General features: G+C 38.2%; 7 protein-coding genes across 7 annotated transcripts; 3 read left to right on the top strand and 4 right to left on the bottom strand. All coding sequences in view use genetic code 12, as the record gives it.

The window, feature by feature from the left end:
- Positions 1–305: 305 nt before the first annotated feature.
- Positions 306–839, top strand: CPAR2_401220 (peptide alpha-N-acetyltransferase; the record flags this gene model as incomplete). The annotated part of the gene is made up of 1 exon (XM_036811002.1): positions 306–839. The coding sequence occupies one exon, from the start codon at positions 306–308 to the stop codon at positions 837–839; it is 534 nt and encodes a 177-aa protein (XP_036667482.1).
- Positions 840–1,213: 374 nt separating this feature from the next.
- Positions 1,214–1,993, top strand: POL30 (proliferating cell nuclear antigen; the record flags this gene model as incomplete). Its single annotated transcript, XM_036811000.1, has 1 exon — positions 1,214–1,993. One exon carries the CDS (start codon positions 1,214–1,216, stop codon positions 1,991–1,993), a length of 780 nt encoding a protein of 259 aa, XP_036667481.1.
- Positions 1,994–2,092: 99 nt separating this feature from the next.
- CPAR2_401200 (uncharacterized protein) lies at positions 2,093–3,085 on the bottom strand (the record flags this gene model as incomplete). The annotated part of the gene is made up of 1 exon (XM_036810999.1): positions 2,093–3,085. One exon carries the CDS (start codon positions 3,083–3,085, stop codon positions 2,093–2,095), a length of 993 nt encoding a protein of 330 aa, XP_036667480.1.
- A 345-nt stretch (positions 3,086–3,430) lies between these two features.
- Positions 3,431–4,039, bottom strand: CPAR2_401190 (uncharacterized protein; the record flags this gene model as incomplete). Its single annotated transcript, XM_036810998.1, has 1 exon — positions 3,431–4,039. The coding sequence occupies one exon, from the start codon at positions 4,037–4,039 to the stop codon at positions 3,431–3,433; it is 609 nt and encodes a 202-aa protein (XP_036667479.1).
- Positions 4,040–8,758: 4,719 nt separating this feature from the next.
- ZCF21 (Zcf21p) lies at positions 8,759–11,053 on the top strand (the record flags this gene model as incomplete). The annotated part of the gene is made up of 1 exon (XM_036810997.1): positions 8,759–11,053. One exon carries the CDS (start codon positions 8,759–8,761, stop codon positions 11,051–11,053), a length of 2,295 nt encoding a protein of 764 aa, XP_036667478.1.
- A 394-nt stretch (positions 11,054–11,447) lies between these two features.
- CPAR2_401170 (uncharacterized protein) lies at positions 11,448–12,143 on the bottom strand (the record flags this gene model as incomplete). The annotated part of the gene is made up of 1 exon (XM_036810996.1): positions 11,448–12,143. The coding sequence occupies one exon, from the start codon at positions 12,141–12,143 to the stop codon at positions 11,448–11,450; it is 696 nt and encodes a 231-aa protein (XP_036667477.1).
- A 203-nt stretch (positions 12,144–12,346) lies between these two features.
- On the bottom strand, positions 12,347–15,541 carry CPAR2_401160 (uncharacterized protein; the record flags this gene model as incomplete). The annotated part of the gene is made up of 1 exon (XM_036810995.1): positions 12,347–15,541. The coding sequence occupies one exon, from the start codon at positions 15,539–15,541 to the stop codon at positions 12,347–12,349; it is 3,195 nt and encodes a 1,064-aa protein (XP_036667476.1).
- Between the last annotated feature and the right edge of the window lie 930 nt (positions 15,542–16,471).

Genomic DNA, 16,471 nt, shown 5'->3' with positions numbered 1-16,471 from the left:
GTTTACCCATCTTTTTTAGAGCATCCTGCATATAAGCAAGGCCCTGTTAATTACTGTCGGAGTTCAATGTGCAATACCGAGTTTTGACAGGTGATGGATAGCACTCCAAACGATGCCAGCTGTCAATTATTGTCGAAGTTGCAAAGTGATTGGCATTACTTAGCCATTTAGCCATTGTGAAATCTGTTGCATCTTTATGCCCCACTTAATAGAACCTCTAGAATCTCTTCACCAAGTGAAACAAAAAATTGAAGAAAAAATAAAAAAAAAACAACTCCTAGTATCAGAGGCAGACTGCGAAGCACATGGCTGACCCACTAACTACTATTGACGGGTTCCCGTATTACCAATTCGATATCAAAAATCAAGATGAATTCAAACGTGTTTCCGAATTGATTTCAACTCACCTATCTGAGCCGTACTCAATCTACGTCTATTGGTATTTTTTGAATAACTGGCCCCAGTACTGTTTCATAGTCAAGCATGAAGATCATATAATAGGTGTCATTATTTCGAAGCTAGAACCGCATAGAGGAGTACGGTTGAGAGGGTACATTGGTATGTTGGTGATTGACCCCAGTTACAGGAAAAGAGGTATCGCTAGTAACTTGGTGAAGTTAACCATTAACAAAATGATTGATGACAATGTCGATGAAATAATGTTGGAAACCGAAGTGATCAACAATGGTGCATTGAATTTGTATGAAAGTTTGGGATTCCTTCGAACGAAAAGGTTGTATCGTTATTACTTGAATACACATGACGCATTCAGGTTGATACTACCGTTGAGTGACAAGTCACATACAAGGATTGCATTCCTACCGCTTGTTCAGCAGTGATTTGGAGGGGTTTGTTGAGTGGGATCGTTGATGCTTAAACCAAGGAGCTAATAGACAATGTAACAAGTAAATAGATTAATGTTGGAGTTCATAGTTGTATACATATAACTCTAACGCGCGTGATGTAGTGCTTCTTCATCTGACACGTCTTCAGTGCCACGTCGTCGAATTAGATTCACCCTCTGGTCACTCTTTGATAACTTCGTGACGCGCCTTTAGTGAAATTTTCTATACAGTGGAATATCCGACGCGTCAGCGAAAATATGATTCTTTTCCAGAAAAGAAAAAAAATTCTCAATTGATTATCCTTCCTAGTTGTTATTGCTTTCTTCAATTACACCTATACTCAATTACAACTAGCTATAATCGAAACCATGTTGGAAGGAAAATTTGATGAATCAACTTTGTTAAAGAAGATTGTTGACTCAATCAAAGATTGTGTCAAGTTGTGTAATTTCAACTGTACTGAACATGGAATAACTGTTCAAGCCGTTGATGACTCGCGTGTCTTGTTGGTATCATTATTAGTTGGACAAACTGCATTCAGTGAATACAGATGTGACAGAGATGTCACATTGGGTATAGATTTGGAAAGTTTCAGCAAAATCATCAAGTGTGGTCAAAATGAAGATTACTTGACTTTGTTGGCTGAAGATAGTCCTGATAGTGTAATGACTATATTTGAAGATAAAAAGAGGGAAAGAGTTAGTGAATATAGCTTGAAGTTAATGAATATTGATTCGGAATTTTTGAAAATTGATGATATGGAATATGACACTGTTATCAATATGCCAAGTTCAGAATTTGCCAAGATTGTTAGAGACTTGAAAAATTTAAGTGAATCTTTAAACATTATTGTTACCAAAGATTCAGTCAAGTTTACTAGTGAAGGTGAAACCGGTACAGGAAGTGTTGTATTAAAACCATATACTGATATGGATAGACCCGAAGAAAGTGTTAGTGTTCATTTGGATAATCCAGTTGATTTGACTTTTGGTTTGAAATATCTTAATGATATTATTAAGGCTGCTAGTTTGTCTAGTTCTATTACTATTAAATTAGCTGACAAGACTCCTGCTTTGTTTGAGTTTAAATTGGATGTTGGTGGATACTTGAGATTCTACTTGGCACCAAAATTCGATGAAGATGAATAAGCTACTTGATAGATAATTTTAATGTACAAACTAATCAATTAGAGTAGTAGGAGCAGTCCATGAGTCAGATAACTCCACTTGGCTAACATAGTCAATACCTCAAGAGCTTTTCTTATCGTGCATTTCTTGCCCCCATTTATAAAGATCACTCTTTAACCTATCTGCACGCACTAATCCATTTCTCAACTGCGTTAGATTTTCAATATACTCATGTTGTCTCTGTATACTCACCTGTAAGTAATTGATGAGCTCTTCCTTGACACCGGATTCATCTTTAGTTTCTAATTGCTCTTGAAATGCTTCAAATCGTTTGACAGCAGTGGGTAATGCGAAAAATGGATCAGCTTGCTCCTCTTCTTCGCTTCTGAAGTTGTCAACAACCGCTTTAGATGCATCGGCAATTGATTTTTCCTTCTTCTTTGTAATCGCCTTCTTCTTGTCTTCATCCAAACCATGATCATAATCTCTAAGACCAATGTTTTCCTCAAGCAAATAAAACCAATCTTCTCCATTCAAGACTTGAAGCAACTTGTTTAACCAATTGAGGTTATTTTGTTCAAATTCAATCACTTCAATCAATTCCATTGCCAATTTATTCAACGTTTGCAGTTGGTAGGTTTTCGAAATTGCTGGGTGAGTAACGAGTTCCAGGGGATGATTGATTGGTGATAATAGTTCAATTATCCGCGACTGTTTTAACGGATGGATCTCTTCTTCGTCTTCATCTGACCATTCTACATCATTTTCATACTCATCTCCCTCCTTGGCATCGCCATCATTGTAAAACTCATTCCATTTGCGTTTGTTTCTGATGTTACCACGCTCGATTGAATCATTGGTTAGCACGGTATATTTTTCACCATTGTACTCTACTGATTTAGCATTGAGGCTGTCAAGTGAGGGATTTTGGAAATGTAATTTGAGACCACGATTGTATGTGGGAAGAGTATCGTTGGCTTCTGTTGTTGATGATGATGAGGTTGTTGTTGATGTTATTTTCGTTGATGGGTTGGCAAGACTCGACTCAAGCTTATTTCTTGTGGCAAGGGCATCTTTGAATCGTGATATTACTTCTAAGGACTTGCTATCCATTGTTGATGGGTGGGTACTAGCTGAAAATAACTAAGGTAATTTCGTTGGGATGTCAGTCAGTGCAAGGTTCAAATTTTTATTTTTGTGTTGAAGTTATGAGTACCGAGTAGCTTGCGCAAAATGAGAAGGTAAAAGACGTGAAAGACACACGTTAGAGCAAAAAGAATAAATGAAATGAGATGAACTAGGGATAAGGAAATACAAATGATCAATTCGTCAAGTGATCTGCTAAATGTAATCTGCTCTAAATACAAAACATGTGGAAAGCAAGGACTCTTTTCCAGTCATGGGCACTGGTTAAATCAGTGGTTCACTAAAAGGATATACATGTGAGTTACTATCCTCTCAATTTACGGTTGGGTTGGCTTCCTCTAGTTTACCCTCATTTATTCGACTCAAACACCTTTGTTTAATATCATACAAATCAACCACACTCCTCTCATGTTTTTTACCCAAACGTTTGCGTCTACTAGTCAATTGTAATTCCTGTTTCATGGCATCACCAACCTCGTCTAATTCAACATCAAATAACTCGGCCCCTAAATTACACAACTCAAGACATTTGTTCCAGTCGCGTAAATAATACGCTTTTTCACAAGCATGTAGGAGTTTTGCACTATCGACTTTGCTCTGTATAGGATTGAGTTTATCCACGTCTTCGAAAAGCCATGTCTCGGTATTGATTTGTGGACCAGACGATCTCCAAAGGGAGAGTTGGTGTGCATACTCTTCGGCAGTTTGTGGCTTCCTTTGTTTCGTTTGTGGCCTGGGTTGTGGTTGTTGTGTGTTGGATTCATCCACGTGAATTCCGTGGTTTTGCTCTGGTTTTGGCGATGAGGGTGAGAGTGGAGATGCAAGTGTTGAAGACTGCGGGTGGTGCTGCGACGGCAGAGTTGGTGGTGAGGTTTCTGTAACTACTTTGGATGAGATTGGACTCTTCGGTACTTGGTTCATGGTGTAGAGTCGTATGTGTGTGATTTGCTGAACTAGGTTGACTCTTTTTGCGAAGTTGATGATCTGGTCCATAGGATAACAATCGTTGCAGGGAGACAAAAGAAAATTGTGAGAAGCATCAAAAAGTTTTGAAATGAAATTTTCTCGCAACCTCGGTTGCAAATTATTAGGACTCTGCTACCCCCCATCGAAGTTGTATTTGATGGGTGGTGTCACCTTATCCATTCGCAGATTGAAGCAATTGCTTATGCTTTCATAGAGTTAAGTGTACCTATTAGAACTAAAGATTAGCACGCGATTCTTTTTTCGCAACAGATTTGATCAGGTAGTATCCTATAGTAAGACCAAGAACAACTCTTCTGATCCAGCACCATACCTCACTGCGTTCACTTTCTTCATTTAGTTTCCTCCTCCAGGTAACTGTTCTTCGTGAAATAAGACAATTCCATTGGGTATACAACTGGAAAAGTGGCGTGTAATAAAATAGTCTGCTTATAGTAGTATGCACTTTCTCAAGGTCAAACCAAATGAACTGAAGGGTGCAAAGAATCCACAACTTTTCAAAGCACTACTCTAATTAGAACAACTTGGGCATTTTCAAAAGGATAAAAACTATAGTTGAGAATGAAGTGGTGGGATTGTTATAACGCAAGCCATTTTGCTCAGCATGACTCAAATCAAAGATGTTAGCCAACCATTGAGTTGGGAAACCAGCTGGAAAAGCAGATGGTAAATCGTCAATATTATCGTCATTATCATCATCAATTGGAACCTTAACTGGTGGTTATTATTTGTCTGGAAAAAAGTCAATCGGATTTCGGTTAGTTTTAATGCTTTCTGAGATTCACACTCTATCAAATATTGTTTACATTTAAGAAATTGTGATATAGCCATGGTGAAAATTATACCATTTAGTTGGACCAACACTGAACGAATGCTATCAGGAGATGGAGGACTTGGGGTAATGTTTGGACGATTGTGAATTGTTAGTATCGTATTCATTTCACTATGCAATTCCCCTCTCCCATGATGTTGATGATAAAGGTAAAGTATCATTAGATCCATCGAACATCCGCGAGTTCCCGTTTTCCCTCTTCTTCCTCCTTTTCTTTTTCATTTCCGAGTCCTGTTCACACCAATAAGGTAAAAGATCCACACAAAATTGGGTCAATGAATAAGTCTCATCATCATTTTCTTATGGCAGTTGTCTATTCCAAACATACAAATGTTCGTAAATAACAATATACTCAAACACAAGATTCTTGACACAATCAAAATAAAAAATAATAAACTGTTTACAACCATCTCTAGATTGAATAATTCTTTTGTTCTCTCCATAATGGAAGTTTGAAAATATAGGTTTAGCAAATTTTGCACCCATTTCTTGTGCTTGTTTCCATATCCTGACCTGCACCCAGGTGTACCATCAAAGAACCAAATTAACCTTCCAGAAGTGGTTTCGATCGCTAATTTTGAGTTATCACGTGTGACTACTTTGCCAAGTCTACTTTGGGCGACATTTTAATACGGTTGTCGTTGTGGTAACAAATTGAGACATTTGAATATGGTTGCCTTTGGGAGTAAGACCAATGATGATGAAAGAGGGATAATGATTTCGCAAATGAATTCAAAGAGTAGATTACGTAACTCCATTTTTTTTTATATACTGAGTGAAAAAAGACAGCCAGTCAGACAGTTGTGAGAGTTGGAATTTGTTTTATAAAGGATGCAAGTCCTTTTGCATTGAAATGTATTTTCAGTATTTCTTCTTGCACTAGTGGTTTCCTTATTCAAAAACTTTAGCGGGATTTAACACCATTTGTTGGGGGAGGGTAGAATAGAAGGGGAATCTTTGTGGCTGCATAGATGGATCACCACAGCTATGAGATATACAATATGAAAGAGTTTGCAATACTTCTTCAAAGGTATTTGACTTAAAGCGCTAATTCATGATAGAACATTCAAAGCTGGTTCTTTAGTTTCTTTTTTGCACCCGAACTCCCATGGCTAAACAAACCTCAACTTTTTTTAGCTCTAATAAGGTTCCCAATTACCAACCAATGTGACGTTCAGTGAGTTTTGATGGATGCATCATGCGTTCATTTGTGTCGCGCAGAAAAAGATTAAAGTTGAATGGATCGTGCAGATATGAGAGATGAGAAATACGACATTGACTGGCATATACGATGCGAAAATGATCATTAACCGAGTTAACAAAAGAGGTTACACCTTGATGCATGAATTTTTTTCAATGTTATGTCATGTCTGTTGAACATGAGGAACAAAGTTCCTCTGTTTCTTTATGCTTTGGTAACAACTTCTGAGATTTGGTTTGTTACTCAAAACTTTGAAAGTGGCTTCTTTTTCAAGAAGAAGATGCTGAAAAACACAAGTGAAATCATATCGAGAGTGCTTCCACAATGTATGTTTTAAGATCAATTCTAGATAAAAGGGTCTCTCTTCAGCACCTTGCTAAGTTATTACAACAGCCCCGAAAGAGAGTCATTTCCGAGTCAAGAATAAGTAAATCGATTTTTCCGTCGGATTTCCCAATTAGGCAGAGTAAACAATTTAACCGAAGATGCATTGCTTGCTATTATTGCATTGCAACATGGTTACAGTTACACAGAAGTCGTTAAGCTTTGTATTGCACAAAGACCACTCTCTGTTATCGTTTTTTTTTTTTTCTTACGCACACATACTAAATTTGATATATGTGTAAACTGCATTAATAAAATTATAGCGACATAATGTCAAACACCGAGCGAAGACAAGGAGGGATTTACCCCCAAGCTCTGGAAAAGAAAACTTGTGAAGTGCACTTTTTTGGAGGAGAACTCAGTCTAAAATTGTCTTTATAATTAACTCCGCATATCCGCAGTCCATTTTTTCCAGACAATGATGTTGAGACATTTGTGTAACATGTGGCTATGCAAACTTCTCGTATTCTCCCCGGACTGTACACAGTTGAATCAGCCATGCAAAGAATGATTCTATTTTTTTTTTTTTCGTACTTTTCGTCACCCCCTGTGCGTATAACTCCGACGAGAGGGCGGATTTGTTGTTCTCACGGTGATACCACTGAACTCATGTCCTGTGTTTCCTTAACGACTACATTACTGACTTCTGTATGGAGGGATACCCCTCGGGATAGAGAGTATAAGAAATATAAGAGTTGGAAAAACATGAATATTAGTAAAGGATTTGTAATATTCTATTGTTCTCCTCCTCTCTGTTCTCTCGTCTTTTTCAGGGGGAACGCGAATCAAAAGGGGAGAGAAAAAAAAGCAAATGAACAATAGGAAAGAAAGATGAATTGTTTGTGCATCTGTACACTACTTGCGATTCTCGATTACCTACGGATTTAGTCTTTTTTGTTTTCAATTTATCCTCATTTGGCGCTTGTGTGTGTTTCGGAAACCAAATAAAATAGGCGGCAATTTCACAACATTGCTACAGATTCCAGCCGACATCCACGTCACCTTAGACAATAGCATCAACGTTGTCTTTCCATTTCCGAGTAAACGTAGTCTATTGTTTTCGAAAGCTCTTTGCAGGTAATTAACGGATAATCGGGTATCTAAGAGAAGATCCGACGTATTATCTTCTTTTTCAAGTTATACGAACCGTATATTACGTGATAGCATCAAAAAAACTACGAAACCGTGTATGTACAATGCAAAGCAATACTAAAACAAAAAAAAAAAAGCCTTGTGCAATTTTTTTTTCTTTTGTTGGTCGATTGCTCAATGTTCTTTTTTTTTTTTCGGGTCGCTATTTGCATTAAAGCCTCGGCGAGCAGCGACCTAAATTATTGAATTGTAAGCTAAGCTAGCACTTGAAAATAGCCGGACTAGTCAGTTGCATTTGCTTTCTTCCGCTGAAGTAGAGCTTTAATATATTTCCCCGTTAAGAAGGAAATATGGTTTGGTTGGATGGGCGGGTGCAGGAAGTTCTTTTCTCTTTTGTGGCGCTTGTGTTATTTTTTCTTCTTTCGCTGTTTGATGTTTTTAATTTCCGTCTTGTGGCTTTTTCGTATAAATATTTAATTCCATTGTTATTGTGTCGCCCACCAAATTTGGGTTTTATTAAGAAAAAAATGAAATTAGTTGGGCAAGTGGTCAAAGAACAATTCTAATCGTAAATTTTTATTTTATGTTCCTGAAATGGGTGGAAAATAAAGGACTAATGAAAAAGAGTACGTCATATGCAGCTGTGTAATATAGCTAACCACTGATACATTTCCTGACTCTTTGTAGTACCTCTGGCTGATTCTACCGCTGGCGACAGAAAAACTAATCGAAACGGTAACTGCTTTCGTAATGAGCGCCGAGTACTTTATGCACTACGTCATTCATCTCGTTGGATACAAAAAGCCAAAAATAAAAAAAAAAATTAAAATAAAGTACTAAATAGCTTCATTTTTGTGCTCTAATTTTTTTTGTCTTAGAATTGGAAATGTCATACGAAATTTTTTTGAAATTAGAGATACATTTATTTTGAAATTGTTCATACATCTTCAAATTTCATCACAATCTCAACATCATCAAGGTAACATTCTTTATCTAGCTGCTCATAATTGATCTCACTCCTTGTATCCAGATAATCAATACGTCACTTGTCACTAAGACCAAGACCAGCACCAACTTCGCTTTGCATTTATCATTCCAACCTTAGAGATCATTACTGTATATTCAACGCATCAGCTAACTAGTCACAATGGATGTTTATCAAAAAGCATTAAGGAATCCTGATTCACCCAATAAGTCCAATTCCCATTCGAGGACTCCACTGATTGACAGCGGGAGAAAAGTATCATTTATTCCCGGAGTACCTAGTATTAACCAGATACGACAAGAACCCCGACTACTGCAACCTATGCAACCATTACCAGCTCTCGTAGAACTGCAACCACATCGTACAACTTTTGCACCAGGATTTCCTCCTCAGCAACAAGCTTTCCCTGTTCCAACATATACACAACAGCAGCAGCAACAACCGCAGCAACTTCAAGTACCGAATCACGGAAGTACGCAACTGATGACAAATAATTCAGTTACAAATATTCAACAGAGCCAGTCGCCGGTATTGGTAAACACCCCTGAGCTGCGACAACAACAACAACAACAACAAGCTCAACTTCAGCACGATTTATCATCCAAGAGAAAGAGAAACTCACGTCGAAAGCATCGAAACTCGCATCTTGGCTGTGGAACATGTAAAAGGAGAAGAATCAAATGTGATGAAACTTTACCGTCGTGTCTTAATTGTATGAAGGGAAAGTTACATTGTGCATATTTAAATCTTGACAATCATGCAAGAAATGCTTTGAGATTGGCTCAATATAATCAATCAATGAGACAGGATCGGTTGGATGGAAGTAAAGCTGGGGATGAACAACTTGAAGAACAACAACAACAAAAATTTCATCAAATTCAACAACTTCAGCAACAGCAACATCAACAGCAGCAGCAGCAACAACAGGTACTGGGTGGCGCTTCACTTCTTCAACAACAAACTCCAAATGGTCCTGTTCTCGCAACAGTGGGAAATGCACCACCACCGCCACATCAAGCTACAATGGTGACCAATTGTGGCACTCCATTTATTCCTACTCAACAGCCTTTGGATCAGGGAGCTGCATTGCCTCCTACGGCTGTCATGCAATCACCATATGGTCCAATATCGTTAGTTCCAGTGTTGACCAACACTGGTGCTGTTGTATACGCTCCAACGTCAGCATTACCTAGCGCAGCTCCACCAGTAGTTGCGGGGGCCTCAGGATCGCCAATGACGACTGTTTCTCAGCAACCAACACCAGCTGCCTCCCAAGTGTCTATATTGACGAATCCTCCACCACCACAACAACAACAACTATTAACTCAACCATCTCTTCCATTGCCACAGCAACAACAACAACAACAACAACAACAGCAACAACAACAGACTCCAGGTTCAATGCGAGGAAGAGCAACCTCGATTTTGTCGACATCTTCCACAATGGGACCAGACTCAACCACACAGTCAACATCATCAGTGTCGCCAACTCAACGACAACGACAACAGAATCAACGATTACCATCATTGACTCCCATCACTTCAACAGCTGCAAATGCGGCAACATTGGCATCGCAGAATATACACATCAAGACGCAGCTGCAACCGCAACTGCAACCACAGCAAGATCAACAATCATTGAATACTGAAGTCAAATTACCGCCGATCCCACTTGCACCTATTTCTGTTCCTAGTATAAATGTATCCAAATCAGATGCATCGTCTGTTTCACCTTCACTCAAATCAGATTCCGATTCCATACAAGCACTGCAATCAGCACCTGTCTTGTCCCCAATTTCAATGAATAGTGGTGAACCGAAAGTATTGCCAAGCCTCCCTAGTATTTCTCAGATGACAAAGCAACCCACATTAAATGCAACTATCCCTATATCGAATTTGCAACAACAACTAGAGAAAGAAAACAACGAGGCTGAAAATGAAGAGCAACAACGCCGGGATGAACGAGTTCGTGTTTACTCGCGGTCTGAACCACATACATCATCATTATCGAGATCTAGATCTCGTTCACCGACAAGATCTACCAAATCTAGATCAGTTAGTCCACAATTAATCGCAAATAATGTCATCGCCGCTAATGCTGTTCCTACAGCCACTACTACCACTACTGCATTATCAGAAAATACCGCAACCGATGTAGCGAATTCTTCTTTAAAGTCAATTCCCAAACCAGGGTCAGTGTCCAATTTTGGCTCATTGAGCATCAATGAAGAAAAGGGGAAGGAAGTGAAGAAGACAAAGGAGAAAGTAATGGAGCAAGCTAAGAATGGTGATTTAAAATTGAGGTTGCCATTAACGGGAGTCGAGGTGTCCGCTGCTGGTGCTGGTGCTGGTGCTGGTGCTTCTGGTGCTTCTGGTGCTTCTGGTGCTTCTGGTGCAACCAGAAATGGATCACAGGAGGAAGAGGAGAAGGTATCCATATCAAAATTGATTACCTGATGATCATGGGAGAGAGAGGGGAGTAGATTTATTGATTGAAAGCGGGTAGGGTACTATTTATTTGGATGTACATATTGGGGACTTGTTGAAGTATGTACGTTTTTCAAAAAGTTTAATGAAAGGTAATGAAATGATGATTTTAGACGCGCATTGCGGAAACGAAAAGGGCGCCACTATTGTGGTATTTATAGGCAAGAATCTACTTTCGACGATTTTGATACTTTAATGGCACTTGATACATGACTGATTCAGTTTCGAGTAACATTTGTTAGACCATGTAGTTGAACAGGAAAGAACTCTAGCAATTGTTTATCATTTTGCAAATGGGGCTTAATTACTTACAGAGTCTATCTCATCACCATTTTGTCCCATTCTAATCATCTATACATATGTACTATTTGGCACCTTTGTTAGCTCCTCCAGCACCCCCTCCAGCACCTCCCGATCCTCCTCCCCCTCCAGCAGCAGCAGCAGCAGCCTTCTTCAATATCTTCTTATCATCAACTTGTACAACTTTAACATCCTCCAACCCTTGTTCCTTCAACAATCCTTCAATATACAACTTGGCCTCGTCACTAACATCACCCTGCACCAAAATCTCATCCAACTTCTCCGCATTCTTGGTGACACTAGCACCAGTGGCGAATTTCGACGCAAATGTCTTGGCTAATTTTTTAGAGTCAATATTAAACACTTCTAAACCGGAAATACTAATGATGTGTTTCCTCTTGTTTCTCTCAATTCGCTTAATGGTGATTTTCGAGCTAAGTTTTTTGGCCAATTCCTTTTGTTGCTTCAATTCTTCACGATGTTGTTTCTTAGCTAAATCTTGTTGGATCTTGTTGTTTTGGTCAATGGAGAGAGATGATGCAGCAGCTGCTAGGGTGGAGACTGGTGTGTCACCTGTGGCTGAATCGGAAGCTTGTGAGGACGGTGAAGCGATGTTGGGGTAAAGTTTGGTGTAGAGGTCTGGGTGGTTGGATTGAAGCCACTGTTGGCATTTGGCTAATGATATGCCAAACTCACAGAATTCCGGTGGGTAGGAACATACGCCGCAGTATGTGATCTTTTTTGGTTCTATTTCTGACATCGGGTCGGGTAGTAGCTTGATTTATTGATGGTGCTTACTTCAACTCGTCATCATTTTAAAATTTTCAAACCTCTTTTTTTTTTTTTTTTTTGTTTCCCGTAATCGCAAAACACCCATCTTTACAAACGCAAAACATCAAGCTCTCAATTATAGCATTAAATAATTAAATCTGATTGACTATATAACTGTTTTTAAATCCCACTTTACATACTTGAATTACAAACTTCAAAACTCCTAACTGGTCTAGTATCCTCCAACTCGACACATTTCCATAAACTTCTCGTCAACAAAATCTTGTCATCAATTACTTCATAAATTTTGCCCAAGTAAAACCACACTTCAACATTATTTGCACCAACAGGCCAACTCAAGGAGAATTCCTCCAACATGTTTTTTAATCTTATAATTGCCGCATCCATATCTCTAGTCGAAATAAATAAACTCTTTGTTGATACATCATCAATGAGAAACAACTTGGCCAATCCCAATACAGCGTATCCAAATTCAATCTTGTTGTATTTATCAGTACGCTCCAAAATCTCCAATGTACGTTCGTACTCTTGCAATGAAAGAAATTTCTTGGTTTTCGAATTCAACTGACCAGTGGCGATAAATGTCTTGATATTTGGTTCATAAATGGATTCAGCTTCACCAATACATTGTTCACATTCATCATACAAGTCATTCTTTAAGAACACGCGTGCTGTATAAAGCCACAATTCCTGAAGTAACTTGCGTTCAAGAACATTGTCCTTGGGTGTTGTTGCATGAGTTGGCGCAACTGGATTACGCTTTACAGGAGCTGGTGAAGCAACACCACCAGCAACCGCAGCATTTGAACTTTGAATGACACCAGTACGTGATGGTGATGGCGATACTGATTTCTCCAGTATGGTATTCTTCAGATCATTGCCATTTCTGAAAAAATCCGGCTTCTTGATACGTGACCCAGGTCCTGATCCACTAGTCTTTAACGAAGACTGAGAAACAACCGAGTCTCGTCTATTCACTGACTCACCTCTTGAGTTGGGCTTTGGAAGATGCATTGGTAATTTCGAAAGTCGTTTCAATCGATCAACAGTATGAGTTCGTTTCACATTGGATCCATTGGATTCATTAACCAAAGAAACACTCTTTGTCGCTACTGGGTTGGTCTTTGCCAGTGTCTCATGTGCCACTGAATAAGCTGCATTTGTTGGAGAGCTAGCACGTGGTTGTGGTAAAGGTGCTGGAGTATTTGATCCAACATTTTGTAACTCAACTGGATCGATAAAACTGGGTCGATGTGACCATTTTACATGGGCACCAAAGTTTCGTGAAGATGAAAGGGCAGTGGACCCATTAAGTGCCGTGTTGAACGACACTTCGAAAAGTTCATGGTACAAAAGAAACACTTCTGAGATATAATTCATCATGTATTGTGGTCCATGTATGGATTCCAAAACTGCCAATTGTGTCAATTTCAATTGCATAATTTCATACTTGGCATCAGTGGGCAACTTGATATCTCTCTCCTTGTGTTTCATAATGTATAACCCGGAAATGTTTAATGCCTTGTTGATGAACTTTTCTGGTTCTCGAATTTCCAATTTCGGTGGTACATATCCACTGTCCACTTGTTGATCAATTCCATTCATATTACCATTGGCTTTGCTAACGTCATTTAATAAATTATCGGGGAGAATGTTATCATTGAAACTTGCTGGTTTATTCACATCATCGTCGTTGTTGTTGAATGATGTGATCAATAAAACCAAAAGATTCCAAGTTTTGAATGATTCAGGGTACCGCTTCAAAATGAATTTACACAATTTCAACGACGGTTTCAACTGACCAGTGTTTGCCAATGCCAATGCATAGTGGAACAAATAAACAACATTACCAGTTGAATTAATAATCAATGAATTTTTATAGTTTTTCAACACTTGTGATACATGTTCGTCAAGAATTTTTTGATTACTTGATTCACACAACGACATGTAGTAATGATAGTACCCGATTGAGTGCCATGCCTTGGCAATTAATTCCATAAATTGTGAATGATCCGATTGCAACACATTTAAATTGTATTTGCGATACAAAAATGAAAGCGGGTTTCGATCACCAGCATGATTTACATCATCATAAGTCAAATCAATCAATTCCGCCAATTTGCTCATATAATTTTGCAATTGTTCAATATATTTATGCAAGTATTGCAAAACAATGGGTTCATCAGTGAATTTAAACTTTTCATGGTGCTTGAATGATTTTAATGGATTGAAGTGAATGATGCAAGTACTGTAGGTATCGATAATGGCCAATATATCTTCCACATGACCATTTTTCAACTCTTGATCTTTTTCCAAATAGTCAATGTATGTATTAAAAGCAGCCAATGCTTCATCATACTCATTCAAATCAATCAAGGTGTAAATAAAATTAGAAATGACAACTCGGCTTTGGTACGTCTTTTTCATTGCATCCACCAAAAATTGTTTGGACAAATCAGGTCTTAAAATTGCCAAATTAAACGGTACATAACTCAATGACTCATACAAATTGTTAGTGAAGTCATTTACTTGTGTATTTTCATCACTGGCATCAGGAAATTGAACTCTCAGATGAATACATTCATTAATATCAACCACCAAAAATTCAGTATACTCTTGTTTAAAATTTCGATTGATAAGTCGACTACTTTCTGGACGCAAAAGAAAATTGGCAAAAGCAATAATTGCCAATTTATTTTTGTAAAATGGTAATTTGGTCAATTGGTTGACAAATGATAGCTGGATTGTACGATTTTTGGTTAATGCCACGGCGAGGTTACCGAGTAATAAATCGAACCAGTGGTTGGCAACCACGTGTGACTTAGCAAATGGTTTGTTGTAGTAGTTCAAGTAATCGGTCCAGATTGATAATCCATTTGAGTTACACAATCCAAGCAAGGCATAGTATCTTACTGTCAAATACTGGATAAATTCAAATACACTGGTGGATACATTGAGATTCTTGCTCACTTGAAATGACACTTTGATTGAGGTGAGTAGCCGGTTCATTTCGTGTATGTTTTCGTCAAGATACAACAAGTGGGCCATCAACACAGTATAATACAAGTTACTTTCATAAGTTCTAGTGGTTTTATGGTAGTTTGAGCCCACTGACGTTGCATAATTAATCAATTGCGATAATTTTTCCTTCGGTGAATAAGAAGATCCATTAGCAATATTATTGCTTACTGGTGAGAGTTCTTCTCCACGAAATTCATTTTGTATCAACAACTTCAATTGGTAGTCAATAAATATCAACTGTTGAACAAAATCTTGACTATCCTGAAATTTCAATACATTCTTGGGATAACAACCAAAGTTGATGGTCTTGATGTATTTTTCATTCTCTGAATTTTCAATAAGCATCTTGATGAGAGGTGAAATGTGTTGCCATGCAACAGATGGTTATGGGGGTAGTTGTGATGTGTAATCTGTAATCTGTAACAATTGTCGACGAGATATTTCCCTTGTAAAAAGTTTTCAGCAGTAATCTAATGCGAGGATCTGATTGTTGATAGTAGTTGTCTTGAAAGCTCCTGGTGGGAATACGTGTAAAATTGAGGTGGTGTATTTGGTTTGCAACACGTTTTTCAAAGCAATTTAAAAAAGTAACCAGCCGTGGTGAGTATGTGGCTTGTGTGGGTTGAAGGGTGTGAAGTAATGATGATGATGATGATGATGATGGTGGTTGTGTCTGTGCAGTATGGTCCTTTGTAAAGGGAGTATGCTATAGACTGTGACGTAGAAAAGAAGAAGTAAAACTTGGGTTTTAATAATTTTCAATTGAGGGTGTGTATATTTTTTTTCTTTGTTGTTCTTGTTGTTCTTGTTGTTGTTCTTGTTGTTGTTGTTGTCTCTGTTTCTCTGTCTCAGTGTTTTGTTGATCAAAGAAGTTTTTGTGGGTTAATTATTTGAACTAATTTGGTAGCGATGCATATGATAATAATTTTATTACTCAATTGGGTAGTTAAACTTGCAAACGTATATATAGATTAAAGAGCACATCACATACTTATGTAAGTATATATGTATGTATGTATGTCTAAAGATAAGGGATCTACTGACTAACTAAAGCAGTGAAGAGAAGGTGGAGAAATGAGAAGGGCGCATGTAAACGTGTGTTCTAATTTTTTTTTTCAACAAAACTATACACCAATCCCCCCTCACTTTCATTCAAGACATGCAATACTCACGTGTGAATGATTATCTCATAACCTATATAACAATGGAATCTCTCGGGACCAACACTAAACAGGTTAGCCATTCTCTAGCCGTGATCCACTGGACCAATTTTGT

The sequence above is a fragment of the Candida parapsilosis genome, contig 006372 (assembly GCF_000182765.1).
Source record: "Candida parapsilosis strain CDC317 annotated contig 006372".
In the NCBI taxonomy this organism is placed as follows: Eukaryota; Fungi; Ascomycota; class Pichiomycetes; order Serinales; family Debaryomycetaceae; genus Lodderomyces; species Lodderomyces parapsilosis.
Note: the sequence above shows the minus strand (reverse complement) of the source record. Positions and strands in the feature narration are given on the sequence as shown.